Genomic DNA, 18,758 nt, shown 5'->3' on the forward strand with positions numbered 1-18,758 from the left:
CAAAATCCATGAAAATATATTCAAATAAATTTCTTGATGCTGCATTATACTAATGATGCACAGGATAGAGTGTGTTAGTAAAGGTGCGGCGCGCTCGAGAGTATTGACAATGGTGCGACATGCACGAGGCGCAGCCGAGTGCATGTTTGCAACCGTTGTCAATACTCGAGAGTGAGCCGCACCTTCACTAACGCCACGAAATAATCCTGTGCATCATTTGTTTTATAAAATGGGTCGAAAACTAACAGCATTATTCATGTACCTTTGTGGGTCAATACCAGTCAGCTACATGTAGCACTCGCTCAAAAGTCAAGATGTCCGAAGATGTTCGTCCCAAACATTTACGCACGTCGCACTCGGAAATCCCGCACATAAGTACTGTACGTACGTATAAGAGTATACGTACGCCACGTACTGTTATGCACAAGAAAGGCCACCGGCTGTTGTGGCAGCCCGCGGCCCGAACTAGAGGTTGTTTACAGGATTGACAGCGCGTATAGTAGCGCGTGACGCACTTGTAACAACTGATTGAGTGCGCACTGCTAGTGTAAAACATTGTGACGTACGTCAGGCCAAGGAGGTGGAAGAGAGACTCTTCTTAGTGCATACCTGAAGAAAATAATGCACGCACACGTGACTCATTTCAGCGCTTCCAATTGGCTACATTCTTGAACCCATTTTATAATCAACAATAACAGCTAAACAAGTTTCATTTCTACACTTATAGAACTATCACTCAATGTGATTAATTCCCAGGGCTACCTAAAACTGAGGGAGTTGGCTCAACCAGCAATGATTTTGTATACGTTTTATCGAGAAAAAAAAATGTTACCATGGCAATGCATTGTTCAGCATTGAATAAAGATGTGTTTTACTTATTGTTAGTCACATGTGCCATATCTCAAGTCAAGTGCTCAAAAACTGAGTGAGTTACATGTAGATAAATAAACTGGTAATTTCTATGATCTTCGTTAAAAAATTGCAACACAATGTTTGAGATAAACAAAAGATGAAGTTTGCACAACTTCAGATCATATAATAGTCACATGTGCCAAATTTCAAGCCAAATGCTCAAAAGCTGTGGGAGTTAGCTGAATTCACTATATTTTTGTATGATTTTCGTTCACAATATACTGTTACCATGGCAACACATTGTTCAACAATGGCAAAAGATAAAGTTTGCACATCTTTGTACAACAGCAGTAGTGTCACATGTGCCAAATTTCAAGTCAAATAATCATAAACTGATGGAGTTAGCTGAATTCACTACATATTTGTATGATATTCATTCAGAGTATGCTGTCACCAAGGCATCACATTGTTGAACAATGACAAAAGATGAAGTTTGCACATCTACATAAAGTCTGTACTAAAGCGGTTACATGTGCCAAATTTCAAGCTAAGTGTAGCAAAAAAAGGCTGCTGAAAACTGCTTATCCAATGAAGGTGAGTCAATGGAGTAAAATGGAGTCAAAAGGGGCCTGAGCTTTCGATCCTAGCAGAATCTTCATCAGAGGCAAAATGACAAACAAGCAGGGAAAGCAATTACATATAAGGACTTCACACAACAAGAACAGTCAGGGACAGGCTGGGTACACAGAACAAAGAAAACAAAGGAGAGGGTGGGAGGTCACAGGCAAGGAGCCCACAGGTAAAGGGAGGGGGATTAGAGCAGGAGGGTGGACAGACAAAAGGCAGAGGGGGCGGACAGGCAAAAGGCAGAGGAGGGTCAGTAATGATCATGAGGATCATGGGGGCAACCATTGAAGGAAAATGATGAATAGGGAGGCAACATCAAAGAAGATAAGGAACACCAGAGGGATAAAGAAAGGAAAAGAGCGAAAAAGTAACAGCCACGGGAGGGGGTGGGGGCTGAGCAAACAGTGAGCCCTGAAAGGTGTACCAGGAGGAGGCAACAAAATGAAAGTAACCAAACATATCAAAGTGTATATGTGACCCTCTACAACAAAAGGATCCTAAAGTCGCTGACGAGTGAGCCGAGAAAATCAAGTTTGAAGTCAGATCATCAAAATCTGTCAAAACATTTAAATTTCTGTTTTTGACATAATTTTGTAGTCTAATGTATCTTCTATCATCTCCCGAAATTTCGAAGCGAAATGATCAAAGAAAAGGCAAGAAAATTGCATTTTTCTGGGCCATGATTTTCCAACTTTCAACGGAACAGAAACGTGTTCCTAAGATTTGGATTCAGCGCCGCAGCTAGACTCCTCCCCTAGCAACGGGAAAGTGATCTCATTGGTCAGTGTGTGTCATCCTCTGTTACTGATTGGTCCTGCGTAGACTGCTGGCACTAAGCTTGAATGAACATTGCAGAGGTCGCTAGGAGCATACCTTCTATTGTCAAGCGGTGAAAACTGTCTCGCCTCCCCTTGATCATGTTAGCGTAGGAAGGAAAACTTTCAAGGCGTTTTTCTCGAAACTCTGATTTCTTCTACCACTTGACATGCGCTAATAAAATCATCAATATCTCCGCAAGGGAATAATGTAACGTCATTTTCAGAAAATTATCCTCCCCCGACTTTCGGACCCTTTTGTTGTAGCGGGTCACATATCCACACACTGTAATGATAATAATGATCATTACAATAACGATAATGATTATAAAGATAATATATAAAAGAAATAAAATAAAGCACATATGAAAAACGGAGGGGGGGGGGGGAACAACATCCAAAGGAGAGAAAATGGTATATATTCTAACAAAAAATTCTAATAAAAAAGGTGTCTTGCACATCTACCTTTGATAGCGGTCACAAATGCCAAATTTGGGGGTAATTGCTAACAAAAATGAGTAAGTAGTTCGATCCACAAGATTTTTATAAAAATTTGCCAATGCCATGGCAAAGCATTATGCAATACTAACGAAAAAGGTGTCTTGCACATCTACAGTCTGTACCTTTGATAGCTGTCACACATGCCAAATTCGCAGTTAATTGCTCAAACAAGGCAAGTGCCAAAATGTGTCTCGCCCATTCGCGTAAAAGAAATTAATGTTTTTCTAACTCCTGGAAGTTCATTGACCCTGCCTATGACCTTTGACCTTGTGATGACCTCAACTCCCCAGGGGACATCTACCACCAAAGTTTGGTCACAAACAGACACATGGATCAAAAGTTTTGAGCCATAATCCAAATGCGCCGTAAAAACTTAACATTGGGCCCTAAAAGTTTGTTGACCCCTGTTTGTGACCTTTGACCTTGTGATGAACTTCAACTCCCCAAGGGACATTTACCATCCAAGTTTGGTCACAAACGGAGATAGGGATCAAAAGTTATGAGCCATAATCGAAACGCGCCATAAAAACTTAAAGGGACATTCCAGGCGATTTTTATAATTTGACATCATGTAGTACATAAGTCAACAGTTCCATGTATAGATTTGTGGAATTTATTGTGGTTCTTGAGCAGAGAATCAATACTTTGAAAAACCTTAAACGAATTACACTGAACAAGGATGATGACATAGGAGGTTCACATATTCCAGAAATGTAGCAGTGTAATTCCATTACAATACCGCTTGCTTGCGAGTTCACCTGTGTATAATCTATGCATGCTTTCTTCTTTTGTTCTGCTTCCAGGAGCCTCAAGTCATGCATTCTAATGGGGAACCTGCCATGTCATCATCCTTGTTCATTGCAATTTGTTATAAATTTCGAAAATTTTGTTATTTTTCATCCAAATTATCATAAATACTGAAACTCTGTCCTCAGTATAACTAATTTATAGTGATTCAAATGTAAAAATATGAAAATCATCCGGTCTCCTTTAAAGGGAACACAAACCCAAAGAGCAATGTGGATTGAGTAAAATCATTAACATTAGTAGAACACATTAGTGAAAGTTTGAGGAAAATCGGACAATCGCTGCAAAAGTTATGAATTTTTAAAGTTTTGGTGTTGGAACCGCTGGATGAGGAGACTACTAGAGGTTATGACGTATGAGTGGACAACAACATAAAGAAAATATAAAAGGAATGGAATTCAACAAAAATTTACTTTTCCAGCAAAATGAAAGAGTCCTTGACTAACCGCTCTCAGAAAGCAGGGGGAATAATTGCTACCCCTAACATATGTCAGTATCAAGTTGATGGAATGTGTAATTTTCATGAAAAATTAATTTTTATTGAATTCCCTTTATATTTTCCTTGTATTGTAGTCCACTCATACGTCATGACCTCTAGTAGTCTCCTTGCCCAGCAGTTCCAACACCAAAACTTTAAAAATTCATAACTTTTGCATCGATTGCCCGATTTTCCTCAAATTTTCACTGATGTGTTCTATTAATGTTACTGCTTTCACTCAATCCAAATTGCTCTTTGGGTTTGCATTCCCTTTAAAATTGGGCCCTAAAAGTTTGTTGACCTCTGTCTGTGACCTTTGACCTTGTGCTGACCTTCAACTCCCAAAGGGACATATACCACCAAAGTTTGGTCACAAACAGACATATGGATCAAAAGTTTTGAGCCATAATCAAAATGCGCCGTAAAAACTTAAAGGACAAGTCCACCTTCACAGACATGTGGATTGAGTGAATGCAACAATATTAGTAGAACACATCAGTGAAAGTTTGGGGAAAATCGGACAATCCATTCAAAAGTTATGAATTTTTGAAGTTTCTGCTCAGTCACAACTGGATGACAAGACTACTATAGCTTGTGATGTCACATGAGTACAACGAAATAAAGAAAGTATGAAGAAAATTCAACATATTTTTACTTTTCTCGCATAACATAAGAACACTCGACTTCTCTCTTTCCAGAAGGCATGGGGAATAATATTACCCTTAACATATCGTCTGTTGAGAATGAGAAGGGCTTTAAGTCTTCTCGAACACTATAGGTTTTGTGGTCACTTAACGCCCTTATCATTCTCAACCGACGATATGTCAGTAACAAGTCGAAGAAATGTGCACTTTATTTAAAAAGTTAAGTTTTGTGAAATTGTCCTCTTATTTTCTTTATATTGTTGTACACATATGACATCATACACTGTAGTAGTCTTCTCATCCAGCAGTGACTGCGCAGATACAAGTACTTTAACAAGGAAAAGTAGAAATTACGCGGTGCGTAAAATATGTCCCCGCCGGAAGTAGCATTTAGTATCAAAATGTACTATATAGGTCAAAAGATCAAGGTCAAAGGTCAAAGAAGTCAAAGGTCAACATTCTGTGTAGAAGTTTTGAAGCCCTCACCTAGTGCCATCACATAAAGCAAACGGAATCGAAATCCGGTTAGAAATGGCGAAGGAGTAGCATTTTGTAGCCAATGTACAATATAGGTAAAAAATCAAGGTCAAAGGTCAAAGAAGTCAAAGGTCCAAATTCTGTGTAGAAGTTTTGAAGCCCTCATCTAGTGCCATCACATAAAGCACACGGAATCGAAATCGGGTTAGAAATGGCGAAGGAGTAGCATTTTGTAGCAAAACGTACAATACAGGTCAAAAAATCAAGGTCAAAGGTCAAAGAAGTCAAAGGTCAAAATTCTGTGTAGAAGTGTTGAAGCCCTCACCTAGTGCCATCACATAAAGCAAACGGAATCGAAATCGGGTTAGAAATGGCGAAGGAGTAGCATTTTGTAGCAAAATGTACAATATAAGTCAAAAAATCAAGGTCAAATGTCAAAGAAGTATTTTGTATTGAAGTAATTTTGTATTGAAGTATTTTTGTAAAGAAGTACTTTGTATTGATAAACACGGATTATTACGTAAGAAATTGAAAATGGTTATATAGATTACTTAAGAAATGGCGCCTTAATTATTATTCACAGTACATAGCGCCCTCAAACCAACCACCCGAAAAGCTATGTAGTCAGAATAACCTGTTCTGAATTGCCATTACGTTGCTACATAGCGTTGTATACCCATTCTCACTCCTGGTACAAATACCAATGGTTAAGTTAATGTGCACCAGATGTTGTATGATTAACACCCCTGTGTGTTTAAAAAGATCTCATTGACTCTATGTTTCTTGTTGCTAGGCAATCCTTAAATACGAAAAAGCTGACATACATAGTAGTGAGCCAATACGGTCAATACCCTCATTCTCACTATTGGTACACATACCAAGGGACAAAATCCTGCCCACCAGTTGATACATGATTAACGCCTCCAAATATGTGTAAAAGAAGCTCCAGCTGTCATTATTATTCTTGTGATTATATAGGCAGTCCTTTGAGTATCATAGATGTAGCATACACAGTACTGAGTCACTGCGGTCAATGCGCTCATTCTAACTTTTTGCACAAATACCAAGAGGTAATTTCTGTCTACCAGATGTTGCACGATTAACACCTCGATCTGAATATGTATTAGAAAAACTCCGACTGCCATTATCTTTCTTGTTGCTAAGCAGTCAATCCAGTATGAAAAATTTGGTATACGTAGTATTGAGTCAGTACGGGCAGGTATCGGACACATTTTTGCCTCTTTAAGGTATTTAGTAAACACTGGTCGACAGGTTATCTATATCCGCAATAGAGCTTGAGCCCCGGTCGATTGGTATCACATTTTATTCAGTGATTAGGTTTTAAATAGATAATTTTAGTATGACGCTCGGTTTAGTGAACTTAACCTAGCATATGTGTTGATACTACTGTCGCCCCAAAGACAAGACTGAAAACAAAACAAAATTAAACAACGGCACAGTTCGGCGTTTTTTTATAATTTCTCGCTATTGTATCCATTCACATTATTGATTACTACATCATACAATCGGGTGTATTTATGAACTACAGTTTCTATGTTGAATATCTCCAAACTGTTTGCGAACAGTTTCTATGTTGAATATCTCCGAACTGTTTGCGTAGTAGATGGTAAAGTCTGTATTCTTTTTTCTTTCTCTTGTTTTACGAGGCAAAGTTTGATAGTCGTAGGGTGTATTGCAGAATCAAATCGGTCTTTTATCCGACCCCAACTTCAATCCGTACATACTGTTACAGTCGTTAGCAATGCGGAGGCCCATCCATTATGTACTGTTTAACGCATGTCCGCATTTCTCCTGTCAACTGCCGAAGTGATGGTGCTTCAGTTTATTCAGCGCATAGCAACCAAATATTTCTTTTTCTTTTTCCTCTACTGATGTAATATATTGTCAAGGTATGGTGCACATTGGGGTGCATTGTGGGGTCGGCGTGGTTGGCTGCCGGGCCCCCTTCCGCTCCTTTCATATGGTATAAAACCATGTGGAGGGGGGGGGGGGGGGGGGGGGGGTCCGGTGGTTGACCGTGTTGGCCCTGCGGTGTGCTCCGGAGTGTCACTAACCCTTAATATGTTAAGTGTAGGCCTCTTCACAGGTCAACAGACAACCGGTGATTCATTTTACAAACTACTACAAGTGACGCTTTGTATGTTGGACTAGACACCTGCACTACATCGAAAGCGGAAACTTTAGAAAATGTCAATGGTTGGTATGCATGCGGTGTAATTGCGAAAGCAATTATTATACAGGATGATCTGAAATAACCGCATTTCAACGTTGCACACCCCTTATCAAAGAGCTCCATTTGTGTGTTACAGGTGAACCAGATTTTATGTTCTATTCTTATGATAGTAAATCCAGTGCAGGAGTTTTGGTAGAGTTTGCATTGAGGACTCAATGAGGTGAATAATAGTTAAATGTGCATTTATACGCAGATTTATAGCTAAGTTCCCCTGTTTGTTTGTTGTTGTTTTTTATGACTACTAGTAGTAACGTAATCATGTTGACTCTGGCTCTAAGTATTTCGTTTCAATTACTCCTTTATAGTTTGTTACAGCACACCACGCACCGATGCACCTCATCGTATACACCCCGTGCATACGATATGCACTGCACTCCACGTTGCACCACGATATGCAGTTATCACATAATGTCACTCATTGTAAATGGATTTTGATTTTGGAATAGATGACCAACAGCTAGTGAACCACACAAGCCAATATTTCACTATCAACGAATTTAACAGTCAATTTCCTTTCAATACCGCAAATCAGATTTGTGCTAATTTCAGTTTAATTCATTTTAATATAAGAAGTTTAAATAAAAATTTTGAAATATTTGAATTATTTTTAAGTTCCCTCAATGATTTCCCATTTTCCGTCATAGGAGTTACCGAGACATGGTTGCACACCAATTCCCGGACCTATTTGGCATTGAAAATTACAATTTTATTCGTAATGATAGAAAGTATGGCAAAGGAGGTGGGGTTGCCATGTACGTCAATAATCAAATTGAATTTAAAATTCGAACTGATTTGTGTATTCAGGAAGCAGAAAGTTTATTTATTGAAATCCTAAATGAAAATGAAAAAAATATTATAGTTGGTACTATTTACCGTCCTCCACAAAATGACATTCAATCTTTTTTTGATAACTTCGACCATTGTGTTAATGAAATCTTTGGAGAGAGAAAATCCATTTTCTTGATGGGAGATTACAATATAGATTTATTGGAACCTACCCATTTCCACGACATATTATTTTCCAATTCAATGCATCCCCACATCAATAAACCTACCAGAATAAATAACACCACACATAGCAAAACATTAATAGATAACATAATGTCTAACGTAATAACGGAAACCTGTACGAACGGCATTATTTACTCAGATATATCCGATCACCTACCAATTTTTATGATAAATGATAAATCTGTAACAACCCCAATACGTCACCAACCCAAACAATATTTGAAAATGCATAGAAATGTAACGCCACATAATATTGATTCATTGAATCAAGATTTATTTGAAGAACAATGGAATGACGTCTTTGAACTCCAAGATGTTAATTCTTCTTATGAAATTTTCTTACAAAAATTATTAGATTATTGTGATAAGCACATTCCTTTAACTCCCAAAAGAAAAGGAAGGAAAAAAGCTCGGCAACCCTGGATTACTCAAGGCCTTATACGTTCCATTCTCACTCGAAACCGTCTTTATAAAATATCTTTGAGAAAACCTACTCCTGAAAATGTGAAAAGGTATAAAACATATAGAAATAAATTAACTACCTTGATTCGAGTCTCACGTAAATCATATATTTCAAATAAACTCGAATCTAATAAGGATGATAAAAGTGCTCTTTGGCGGACTGTTAATGAAATACTCAAAAAGAAACCTACGGAATGTCCTGACAGCATTACTCATAACGATAATGTTATTACTAATCCTGACCAAATTGCAAATATTTTTAACAATTTTTTTGTTAATGTTGGTCCTTCTTTAGCAGCATCTATTCCTGCAAATGATACAAAGAATTATAAAGATTATTTATTTGAAAGTAATCAAAATTCTTTGTTTTTTACTCCAATTAATGAATCGGAAATTATTGATACTGTTCGATTTTTGAAATGTAGTAAATCCTGTGGGTCTGATAATTTAAGTGTGAATTTGTTGAAAAAAATAATTTACCCCCTAGCAGCCCCTCTCACCCATATATTCAATCTATCCCTACTCAACGGAAATTATCCAGACTCCTTCAAAACGGCCAAAGTTATCCCCATTCATAAAAGAGAAGATCCCTTAATGGTGAAAAATTATAGACCCATTTCATTGTTACCTGCAATATCGAAAATTTTAGAAAAAGTAGTTTACAAGCGTCTCCACTCGTTCATGATTGAAAATGAAATACTAAATGCGAATCAGTTTGGTTTTCGGAAAGGATTTTCTACCGATTATGCTATAATTAAATCTGTTGATAATATTATTGATGCGTTTTCTAAAAAGGAGCACATAATTGGAGTTTTTATGGACCTTAGTAAAGCGTTTGACACTATTGATCATGATATTTTACTTGAAAAATTATATAACTATGGTGTGAGAGGGATTACTCTGTCGTGGTTCAGAAGTTATCTAAGTCATCGAAAACAATATGTTGTATTTAAATTCACTCACTCAACATATTCAAACGTGTCATGCGGTGTCCCTCAGGGATCTATCCTTGGGCCCCTACTCTTTTTGATTTATATCAATGATATTATCAACTCCTCTCCTCGTTTAAATTTCATCTTATTTGCAGACGACACCAATGTTTTTTATTCCCACAAGGACATTGTAACACTGGTTGACACATTAAATACGGAATTAAGCAACATCTCGAAGTGGTTTAGAAGTAATAAGCTTTCATTGAATATTGATAAGACATGTTTTATACACTTTCATACGTTACAATCCCAACCCACCCTTCCTCAAAGTATTTTTATTGATGATATAAACATTGCTGAGAAACATTCAACCAAGTTCCTAGGAGTAACCCTAGATAGCAATCTAACTTGGAATACTCATGTTCAGAATATTACAACAGCAATATCTAAAGCAACTGGTGTTTTAAGAAGAATAAAATATTTGATTAATGATCAAACTTTAATTATGTTATACAACACTTTATTTTTACCATATGTAATGTACTGTAATATTGTATGGGGCAACAGTAGCAAAACAAAATTGAACACAATTTTTCTTCTCCAGAAAAAGGCTCTTCGTATATGCACACATTCACATTTTTTGGCTCACACTGACCCCATATTTTATCGCCTAAAAACTTTGAAGGCCCATGATATACATTTATACCTAACTGCCATATTTATGTATAAACACACTCGAAATGCATTACCATTTTTTCATAATACCCTAGTAACCAATGACCATATTCACTCATACCCTACCCGTCGTTCCCATGATTTTCACTTAAGTAATCCAAAGCTTTTACTTGCTCAAAAGTCGATTAGACATCAAGGTCCGGATACATGGAACACTCTTCCTGAGGAGTTGAAACAGTGTGCCTCCTTGTTTTCATTTAAAGCAAACTTAAAGAAGTACATTTTATTACAGTATATTTCAAATATGAACTAAAAACAAATAACTTATATAAATCTGTAACTAATGTTGGTCTCCTGATAGCAACAGCGCATATCGTCCCCTCTTTCAGTAAACCAATTTCACTATTCTAAATTCCAGCCTATCTGCTATTGTGCACCCTCAAGCACCTGCACACACATTCACCACCACCACCATCACACACCAGAGTTTATTTTCCCCTGCTACCTTCGCAGCAGAATTTATATTGTTACGAATTTAGTACGTCCTTATCTTTTCCTCGGGCCGGCCATCTTTTCAAGCAATGCTTATAATGGCGGCCCTCTGCATAATCGTTTCTTAACTATAAATGTTATTCTTATCACTGCTGCATAGACATGCATACTGTATATTAAATTTCTTTCATATCGTTGTTTATGCAAGTCAAAAGACTGTGTTAAATTTACTTTACATATGTCCTACGTGTTCATGATTATGTACTTAGTATGTATCGTGGTTTATGCAAGTCAAACGACTTTGCGTTTAATTTACTTTGTATATTTCCTGCATTTTCATGATTATGTAACTTATGTATATTGATTTGCAGAAAATAAAGTATCTACCAAACAAACAAACAAAACAAACAAGTCAAAGGTCCAAATTCTGTGTAGAAGTTTTGAAGCCCTCACCTAGTGCCATCACATAAAGCAAACGGAATCGAAATCAGGTTAGAAATGGCGAAGGAGTAGCATTTTGTAGCAAAATGTACAATACAGGTCAAAAATCAAGGTCAAAGGTCAAAGAAGTCAAAGGTCCAAATTCTGTGTAGAAGTTTTGAAGCCCTCACCTAGTGCCATCACATAAAGCAAACGGAATCGAAATCGGGTTAGAAATGGCGAAGGAGTAGCATTTTGTAGCAAAATGTACAATATAGGTCAAAGGTCAAGGTCAAAGGTCAAGGTCAAAGGTCACGACTGAAATTCTGTGTAGAAGTTTCAAAGCTCCCATGTAGTGCTATCATATAAAGCAAACAGAATCAAAATTGGCTCATAAATGACAGAGAAGTAGCAAATTGAAGATTTTGATCACACACGGACGCACACACGGACGGACGGACGCTACGACACACGGACGGACACACACACGTACGGAGCCCGTTTCATAGTCCCCTGCTCGAACTCGTTCGGCGGGGACAAAAATTCATAACTTTTGAACGGATTTTCCGATTTTCCCTAAACTTTCACTGATGTGTTCTACTAATATTGCTGCATTCACTCAATCCACAGGTATATGAAGGTGGACTTGTCCTTTAATATTGGGCCCTAAAAGTTTGTTGACCCCTGTCTGTGACCTTTGACCTTGTGGTGACCTTCAACTCCCCAAGGGACATCTATCAACCAAGTTTGGTCACAAACGGACATATACATCAAAAGTTATGAGCCATAATGGAAACGTGCCATAAAAACTTTTAACATTGGGCCCTAAAGTTCATTGACCCCTGTCTGTGACCTTTGACCTTGAGGTGACCTTCATGATTGTTAAAATGTGTAACTATGTATAACCACTCTTCCTTCCAAGTTTGATTGAAATTGAAGTCCTCAGTAGAGAGTTATTCAAGTTTTTGTAGCGTTACGGATGGACGGATGGACGGATGGACGGATGGACGACAGACGGACAGACGCCGCAGGCGATCCCTTAGTCTCCCCGCACCTCCGGTGGGCTCAACAAAAATGAGAGAGTAGTTCGATCCATAAGATTCAATTTGCAACAAACGAACCATCCGCCCGGCCACCCGACCTCTGAGCAATTCTTATTGTACCCCCATACACATTATGTGTGGGTGGGTATAATCATTACAGTACATAGTCAGTCAATGAGTTGCCTACATCTACTACATCTGCAGCACAGAATCAAGGTCACTTTTATACAAGGTTGTACCTTTTTCCCACAGCAGTAGCCAAATTTCTGCATGACCGGATCTATCTCCTTCTCAAAGACTTCAGCCAGCTTAGTACAGTACTTGTAGACACGGGATGTCTTGCGGTTGTAGAGCCATGCATTGTCAAACATCAGCCACACATCATCCACAAACTGCCAGGGATCAATGTACTGTCCTGTGTCCAACTTCTTCTTGATGGTAGACAGATCCATGGGGTGCTTGATGATGTCAAAGTAGTCATGTAGAGATTGGGATTTACGCCGCATGCAATGACCCAAGTTGGAAATAGATAGACAGACATACCCACACACACATTTCTGTTGGGAACAGTCGTGAATCTTTGTTACTGCTGGATTCCCACTATTATGATAGGTGCAACGATTGAAATTGTAGTTTTAATCATGGAGCAATCATGGTGATCTTATCAGATTTTATCAGACCTTGAGGTCAATTGTGGCAATTGCATTAATTATAGAAATTTTTTTTTACAGTTCAAAAATTTTCTATGATCAACACGATTTATTATCACTCGTGACCATGGCATCAGATCGTCTTGGATCATAACAAACCAGCGGATCCCATCTAATCGTACTTCTTAATCGTGTTGATGAGAATCAACCTTTTCACTTCCCTTCTGTGTATTTATTGCACTTTGCCCTTTTTTTTTAGCTAGAAGACTATAAATTTTGCATTCCGCAAGGTGGTAGCCTCCATCTTTCCGAATGAATAATTGCATGAATGCATTGGCACATTATTTGCATTATGTGAGGCATATACAATTAAATTGTTTGTAATTTCGTGAAATTAATCTTGTATAATATTGTTATATACATAACCTTATTTGAGTTGTGGAGTTGAGCTAAAATCGAGTTGTTCATGATCAAATCATATCGTTAGGTATACACACCTGCATGCACACACACAATTTTCCTTTGTTTTGCATCTGAGTATGCAAAAATAATATCCAAACATAATCATGGAAAAAAACATGAGACTTACTGGAATCTCCAGCTTTTGAGGGTCAACTGGCTGCTGGAAAGGTGAAGACTCTGGATTTTGGCGGTACAGTTTTTCCAACGTTGGCATGAGGGCCTGCCTCAATTCATCAGGTTTGAATGCTGAGCGGACAGAAACAAAAGGTAAAGAAGACAAGAATGTATCACTGAATAATCTTTGAATTCTACAGGTACCAGATGATTACTTCAATATCACACTACACACAGTAGCTATCATTTTACTTTTACTATTTCACATTCATAGGCAATACACTCTACAGGTCCATAATAAGAATTTTTATGGGAGGGTTCAGAATAAAAAATTTAAAAAATGGACCTTTAAAGTTCAAGTGTATGTTCCACATTTGGGGTGCAAAAAATATTTCTGTTGTCACTTCCTGGTTCCATCAGTTGACAAGTAAAAAAAAAACAACCAAAAAACAAAGACTTCCATACGATTTTCTGGTCGTACCACAACAATAGCCTCACAAATATGGTTTCGTCATTTTTTAAACAAAATTAAAAGGGGGCACACTATTCTTCTTAAGGAAGTGGCACAACTCATTCCCAGAACCCCCCCCCCCCCCCCTTCCCGGGCCTGCTCTATTCATTAAGCAGAAATAAATCTCTGAAAGACTCTGAATTTATTCATGATACAAATTAGTAGGATGAGTAATGAACATACTATCTGTAACTGATGTCTTTGTAATGTGCCTTTATATTGCATATGAATATCACTTTAAAGCCCGCTAATTATATAATAATTTGGTTCTTTGTTGAACATTCAAAACAAGAGACCCAGGGTTCCCTTCCTCCTTCCCCAAGTCTGGCACCTTGTCATCATGGGATTTTTGTTCTTTCTTTTGCTAATTCATTTTTTGTTTGTTTGTTCGTTTGTTTTTTGTCAAGATGGTGACAACACGCAGTCACTACCAAAGAGAATAGAAGCTCATGCCATGCGCTATTAAAGAGAGCTTACTCTTGTAATTTCACATGCAAACGGGTGTAGTATGCCATGGAGCCCAGCATGGAGCCCAATGGCGGCCATTTGGGTAACAAGCCCTTGGGGCAATGGGATTGTCATGAGCATATTACATGACCCTATGGAGCAATCTCTGCCTTCCTTTCCTTTCTCCATTAAGGAGGCAGATAGCAGTATAGCTGTGTTTCAGACCTCAAAAAGTCATCTAGAAGCATCCCTTCTGCCGAGGCATTAAAAAAATGAAGTAAATATGTCATTTACTTTTCAATCCATAGTCCCTCAAAGTTTGCGTTTGAGAGCTGACAAATGCCAGCCATCTCTTTCCCTCTCTGTCCCGATTGTTTACCGTAGGCCTATACAGTATTAAAATGATAATGATGATGATAACAATAGCACCGAGAACTATTACTGAAGGTGATTAATATCCCTGCTCCAACAGCCCAGACCCCTTTCAAAAAGAATTGAACCAGGGTTTGATAAAAGGTTCATTGTTTGTGTGTCTGTATGTAGTACCTTGTGTGTACCTTGTGAGTTTGATTGCTTCACAATTGTCGAAGTAGTTCACTCCACAGATTTTCAAGAAAATATGCCATTACCATGGCAACATCTTGTCGAGTACAAACACAAAAACTGTCTTGCATAACTACATCTATATAGATCATTATGCATACCAAATTTGAAATAGATTGCTTAATTACTATGAAAGTAGTTCGCTTCATAAGGTTTTGGGAAAATTTTGGATACCATGGCAATGCTTTCTCCAATAAACACAAAAAACATGTATTGCACATCTACACCTCAATGTCATCACGTACACCAAATCCGAGTTTAATTGATTCAAAATTGTGGAATAGTTCACTCCAAAGATTTTCAGGAAAATATGCCATTACCATGCCAACATCTTGTCAAGTACAAACACAAAGTGTCTTGCATAACTACACCTATATATCATTATCCATAGTATCAAATTTGAAATAAAATGCCTAAATACTATGGAAGTAGTTTGCTTCACAAGGTTTTGGGAAAATTTTGGTTACCATGGCAATGCTTCCTCTGATAAACACAAAAGACATGTCTTGCACATCTACACCTCAATGTCATCATGCATCCCAAGTTTCATCCAAATTGCTTCAAAACTGTACAAGACACAAGATTTGCAACGGACTGCCCGACCGACCACACAATGATTCCTATATACCTCCTCATGCACTTCATGTATATATGCAAGGGTATAATCATCATCATCATCATCATCATCAGGGAGTAAGATAATTGAACCAGAAATTTCTATGATTTTCAGTAAAAAAATATTACCATGGCAACACAATGTTTGACACTAGCAAAAAATGAAGTTTGTACAAAGTCACAGCTGTCACAAATGAAATTGAAATTGAAATTGAATACTTGTGGCTGTTTTCAATGTAACGGGGTCACATATATATAGACATCAAAATTTTGTATTTGTGATACCTCCTTGCAAACTTTTTACAAAAAAACAGGAAATGACAGCCATGTTTGAAGCCAGTTTGAACTTTAAGAAGAGCTCAAGTGTTTAAATTATCTTATTGGGTTCCTTGCATCTTAAAACATATTTAGACATTTCAAGTGTGTATTGGGGATATCGCGAGTTGAAAAGTTACAAGAAAACCCGAAATGGCTGCCATTTTGGATTTTTGTAAAATTTCACTCTGTTTTATTGGTTCTTGTCTGTTTCAAAATTTCTTAATACATATGTGACCCGCTACAACAAAATGATCCTAAAGTCGGGCGAGGTCGATTATTTGAAAATTGCATGATATAATCCCCTAATCTTTCTGCTTTAAATTGATATATAACACATTTTATAAAAATAATCGGCTGCGGAGATATCGATGTTTAAAAGAGAGCATGTCGAGACGTCTGGAAAATCACTGTTTCGAGAAAAGCGCCCTAAAAGTCTTCCTTTCGACCCAATCGCGATCAAGGGACACGCAAGTCAGTTTTCACCTCTGGACAATAGAAGGTAAGCCCTAGCAACCCCCGAAGAGTTCATTCAAGCACATCAGCGTCGGCGGTCTCCTCACCAACCAATCAGTGACCAGGATGTGAGAAGCGGCTGAGCATAGCGCACCCGCCCGCACGCACCAGTCGACTGGGCAGTGTGCGAGCTTCACGCTTCGGTGAGCAGCAAGCAGCAAACTGACCAATGAGATCACTCTGGTCGTTGTTAGGGGCGGAACCTATCTGTGGCGCTCAATCCAAATTTCCGAACCAGTTTCTGCTTAGTTGAAATGCCAAAAAAACATGGCTCAGAAAAACGCTATTTTTTGGTCTTTCCTTTGATCATTTTGCTTCGAAATTTCGACAGATGATAGAAGACATGTTAGACTCCAATAATATATCAAAATCAGAAAATCGTAAGTTTTGACAAATTTTAATGCTCTGACTTCAAACTTGATTTTCATGGCTTTGACCGTGCGCGACTTTAGGACCTTTTTGTTGTAGCCGGTCACATATCTTATTGCATTACTCCTACTTCAAAACAAACACTTATCCACTGAGATATTGTCTTGAGGTTACCTAATGAGAAAAAATGCTAAATGGTGGCCATTTTGGATTTGAGGAAGAGAATAAGTATTTTTATTTTTTTTATTTCTGTATCTCAAAATATCTAAATAATTATTTCACTCGGTTTCTTGTCTCTAAAAACATATACAGAAATGAAGAGTGTATATTGGTGATTCCTACTTGCAATTTTTATCTTGGATTGCAGAAGTGCCCTAGGATGATTTATGAGAACTTTCAGTATGTTATTCTAAACAGATTTCTGGACCCATTGAGAAAAACTAAACAGCTTGTTTAGAAAAATATCCAGGTTTAAGCTTATTCTGACCTAAAGATACTCTTACCCAAGTAAGGATCTAGATTCTTGTACAAATTAGTGGTGAGCAAGTTTGCTTCCACTCACTCTTCTTTGCCTTTGTGGCCCGGGGAGTGGGCTTGCCACCCTTGATATCCATGGGCTCTGTCTTGACAGTGACTTCGGTCTTCACCACAGCATCGTGGTTCACACTGACACTGTTCGGCTTCTCCCCCATGTTGCAGGGCTTCTGGGAGACGACCGGCTTCCCTCCGACAATGTTTGCGTTCATTCTTGCTGTGGATATGCCATCTATGATAAATGCAATAGAGAAATGATGTGGAAACTAAGCAGTGGAAAAGGTTTTTCACATTAAACTGTAACTGACAAGAGATGCTGCATAGGAGGAATTTTGTGCACATTGCCAAGTATGAAAATTTGGGGTTTTTTATTGTTTGGGAAGTAAAGGCAATTGAGCTACCAAGTCAAACAGCTTACCACTTGCACTGCAGATAAGATTGATGGTAACAAGTTTACTAAGCTACCACATACATGTAATACAGATGCTAAAATTATCTTGCAATTCTACTGCGCCATGGCTATTTTAGGCTGGGTTCACAAACGAGTATACTATTCGGCTATACGGTGCATGTTTTTGAGGGCATGCGAATAGCTTGAATTGAACGACAGGATTTCCTAGGGCCGGGTCACATAAGAGGGCACTATTCGAAAATGCTGTATAGCTGCGTATAGTATTATAGTATGATGGGAATCGTGCTTGTTCGATTTTTGTTCAGCGTATACCATCTCTCGTTTATAAAATTATTAAAGTTTTGGTCTGGATTTGCTCTATGGCAAAAATAAGCATTTGTGACACACTGCCACAAAAGGATTCCAAAGTCGAGGAAGGACAATTTTCTGAAAAAGGCATGACAGAATTCCCTTACTCTTCCACTTTAATGTCATATATAACATGGCTCATAAAAAGTACTAGGTTGCGGAGATATTGATGACTTTATAAGCACATGCCTAGTGGTTTAGGAAATCAGCGTTTTGAGAAGACCGCCTTCAAATTTTCCTTCCGACGCTATCATGATCAAGGGGAAGCAAGATAGTTTTCACCATTTCACAAAAGAAGGTGCACTCCTAGCAACCTCTGCGATGTTCATTCAAGCCTAGCGCCTGCCGTCTACATAAGACCATTCAGTAACC

The 18,758-nt window shown here is 38.1% G+C and overlaps 1 protein-coding gene across 1 annotated transcript in view; it reads right to left on the reverse strand.

The window, feature by feature from the left end:
- Positions 1–13,816, reverse strand: part of LOC139712931 (CREB-binding protein-like) — a 39,377-nt gene extending 25,561 nt beyond the window's left edge. Inside the window, 2 exon segments of the mRNA XM_071624712.1 lie at positions 12,730–12,970; positions 13,731–13,816. Coding sequence (XP_071480813.1) covers positions 12,730–12,970; positions 13,731–13,816 — 327 coding nt within the window.
- Positions 13,817–18,758: the final 4,942 nt, after the last annotated feature.

This window comes from Diadema antillarum, unplaced genomic scaffold, assembly GCF_040938485.1.
Source record: "Diadema antillarum isolate AM-2024a unplaced genomic scaffold, OU_Dant_1.0 seq00001877_RagTag, whole genome shotgun sequence".
In the NCBI taxonomy this organism is placed as follows: Eukaryota; Metazoa; Echinodermata; class Echinoidea; order Diadematoida; family Diadematidae; genus Diadema; species Diadema antillarum.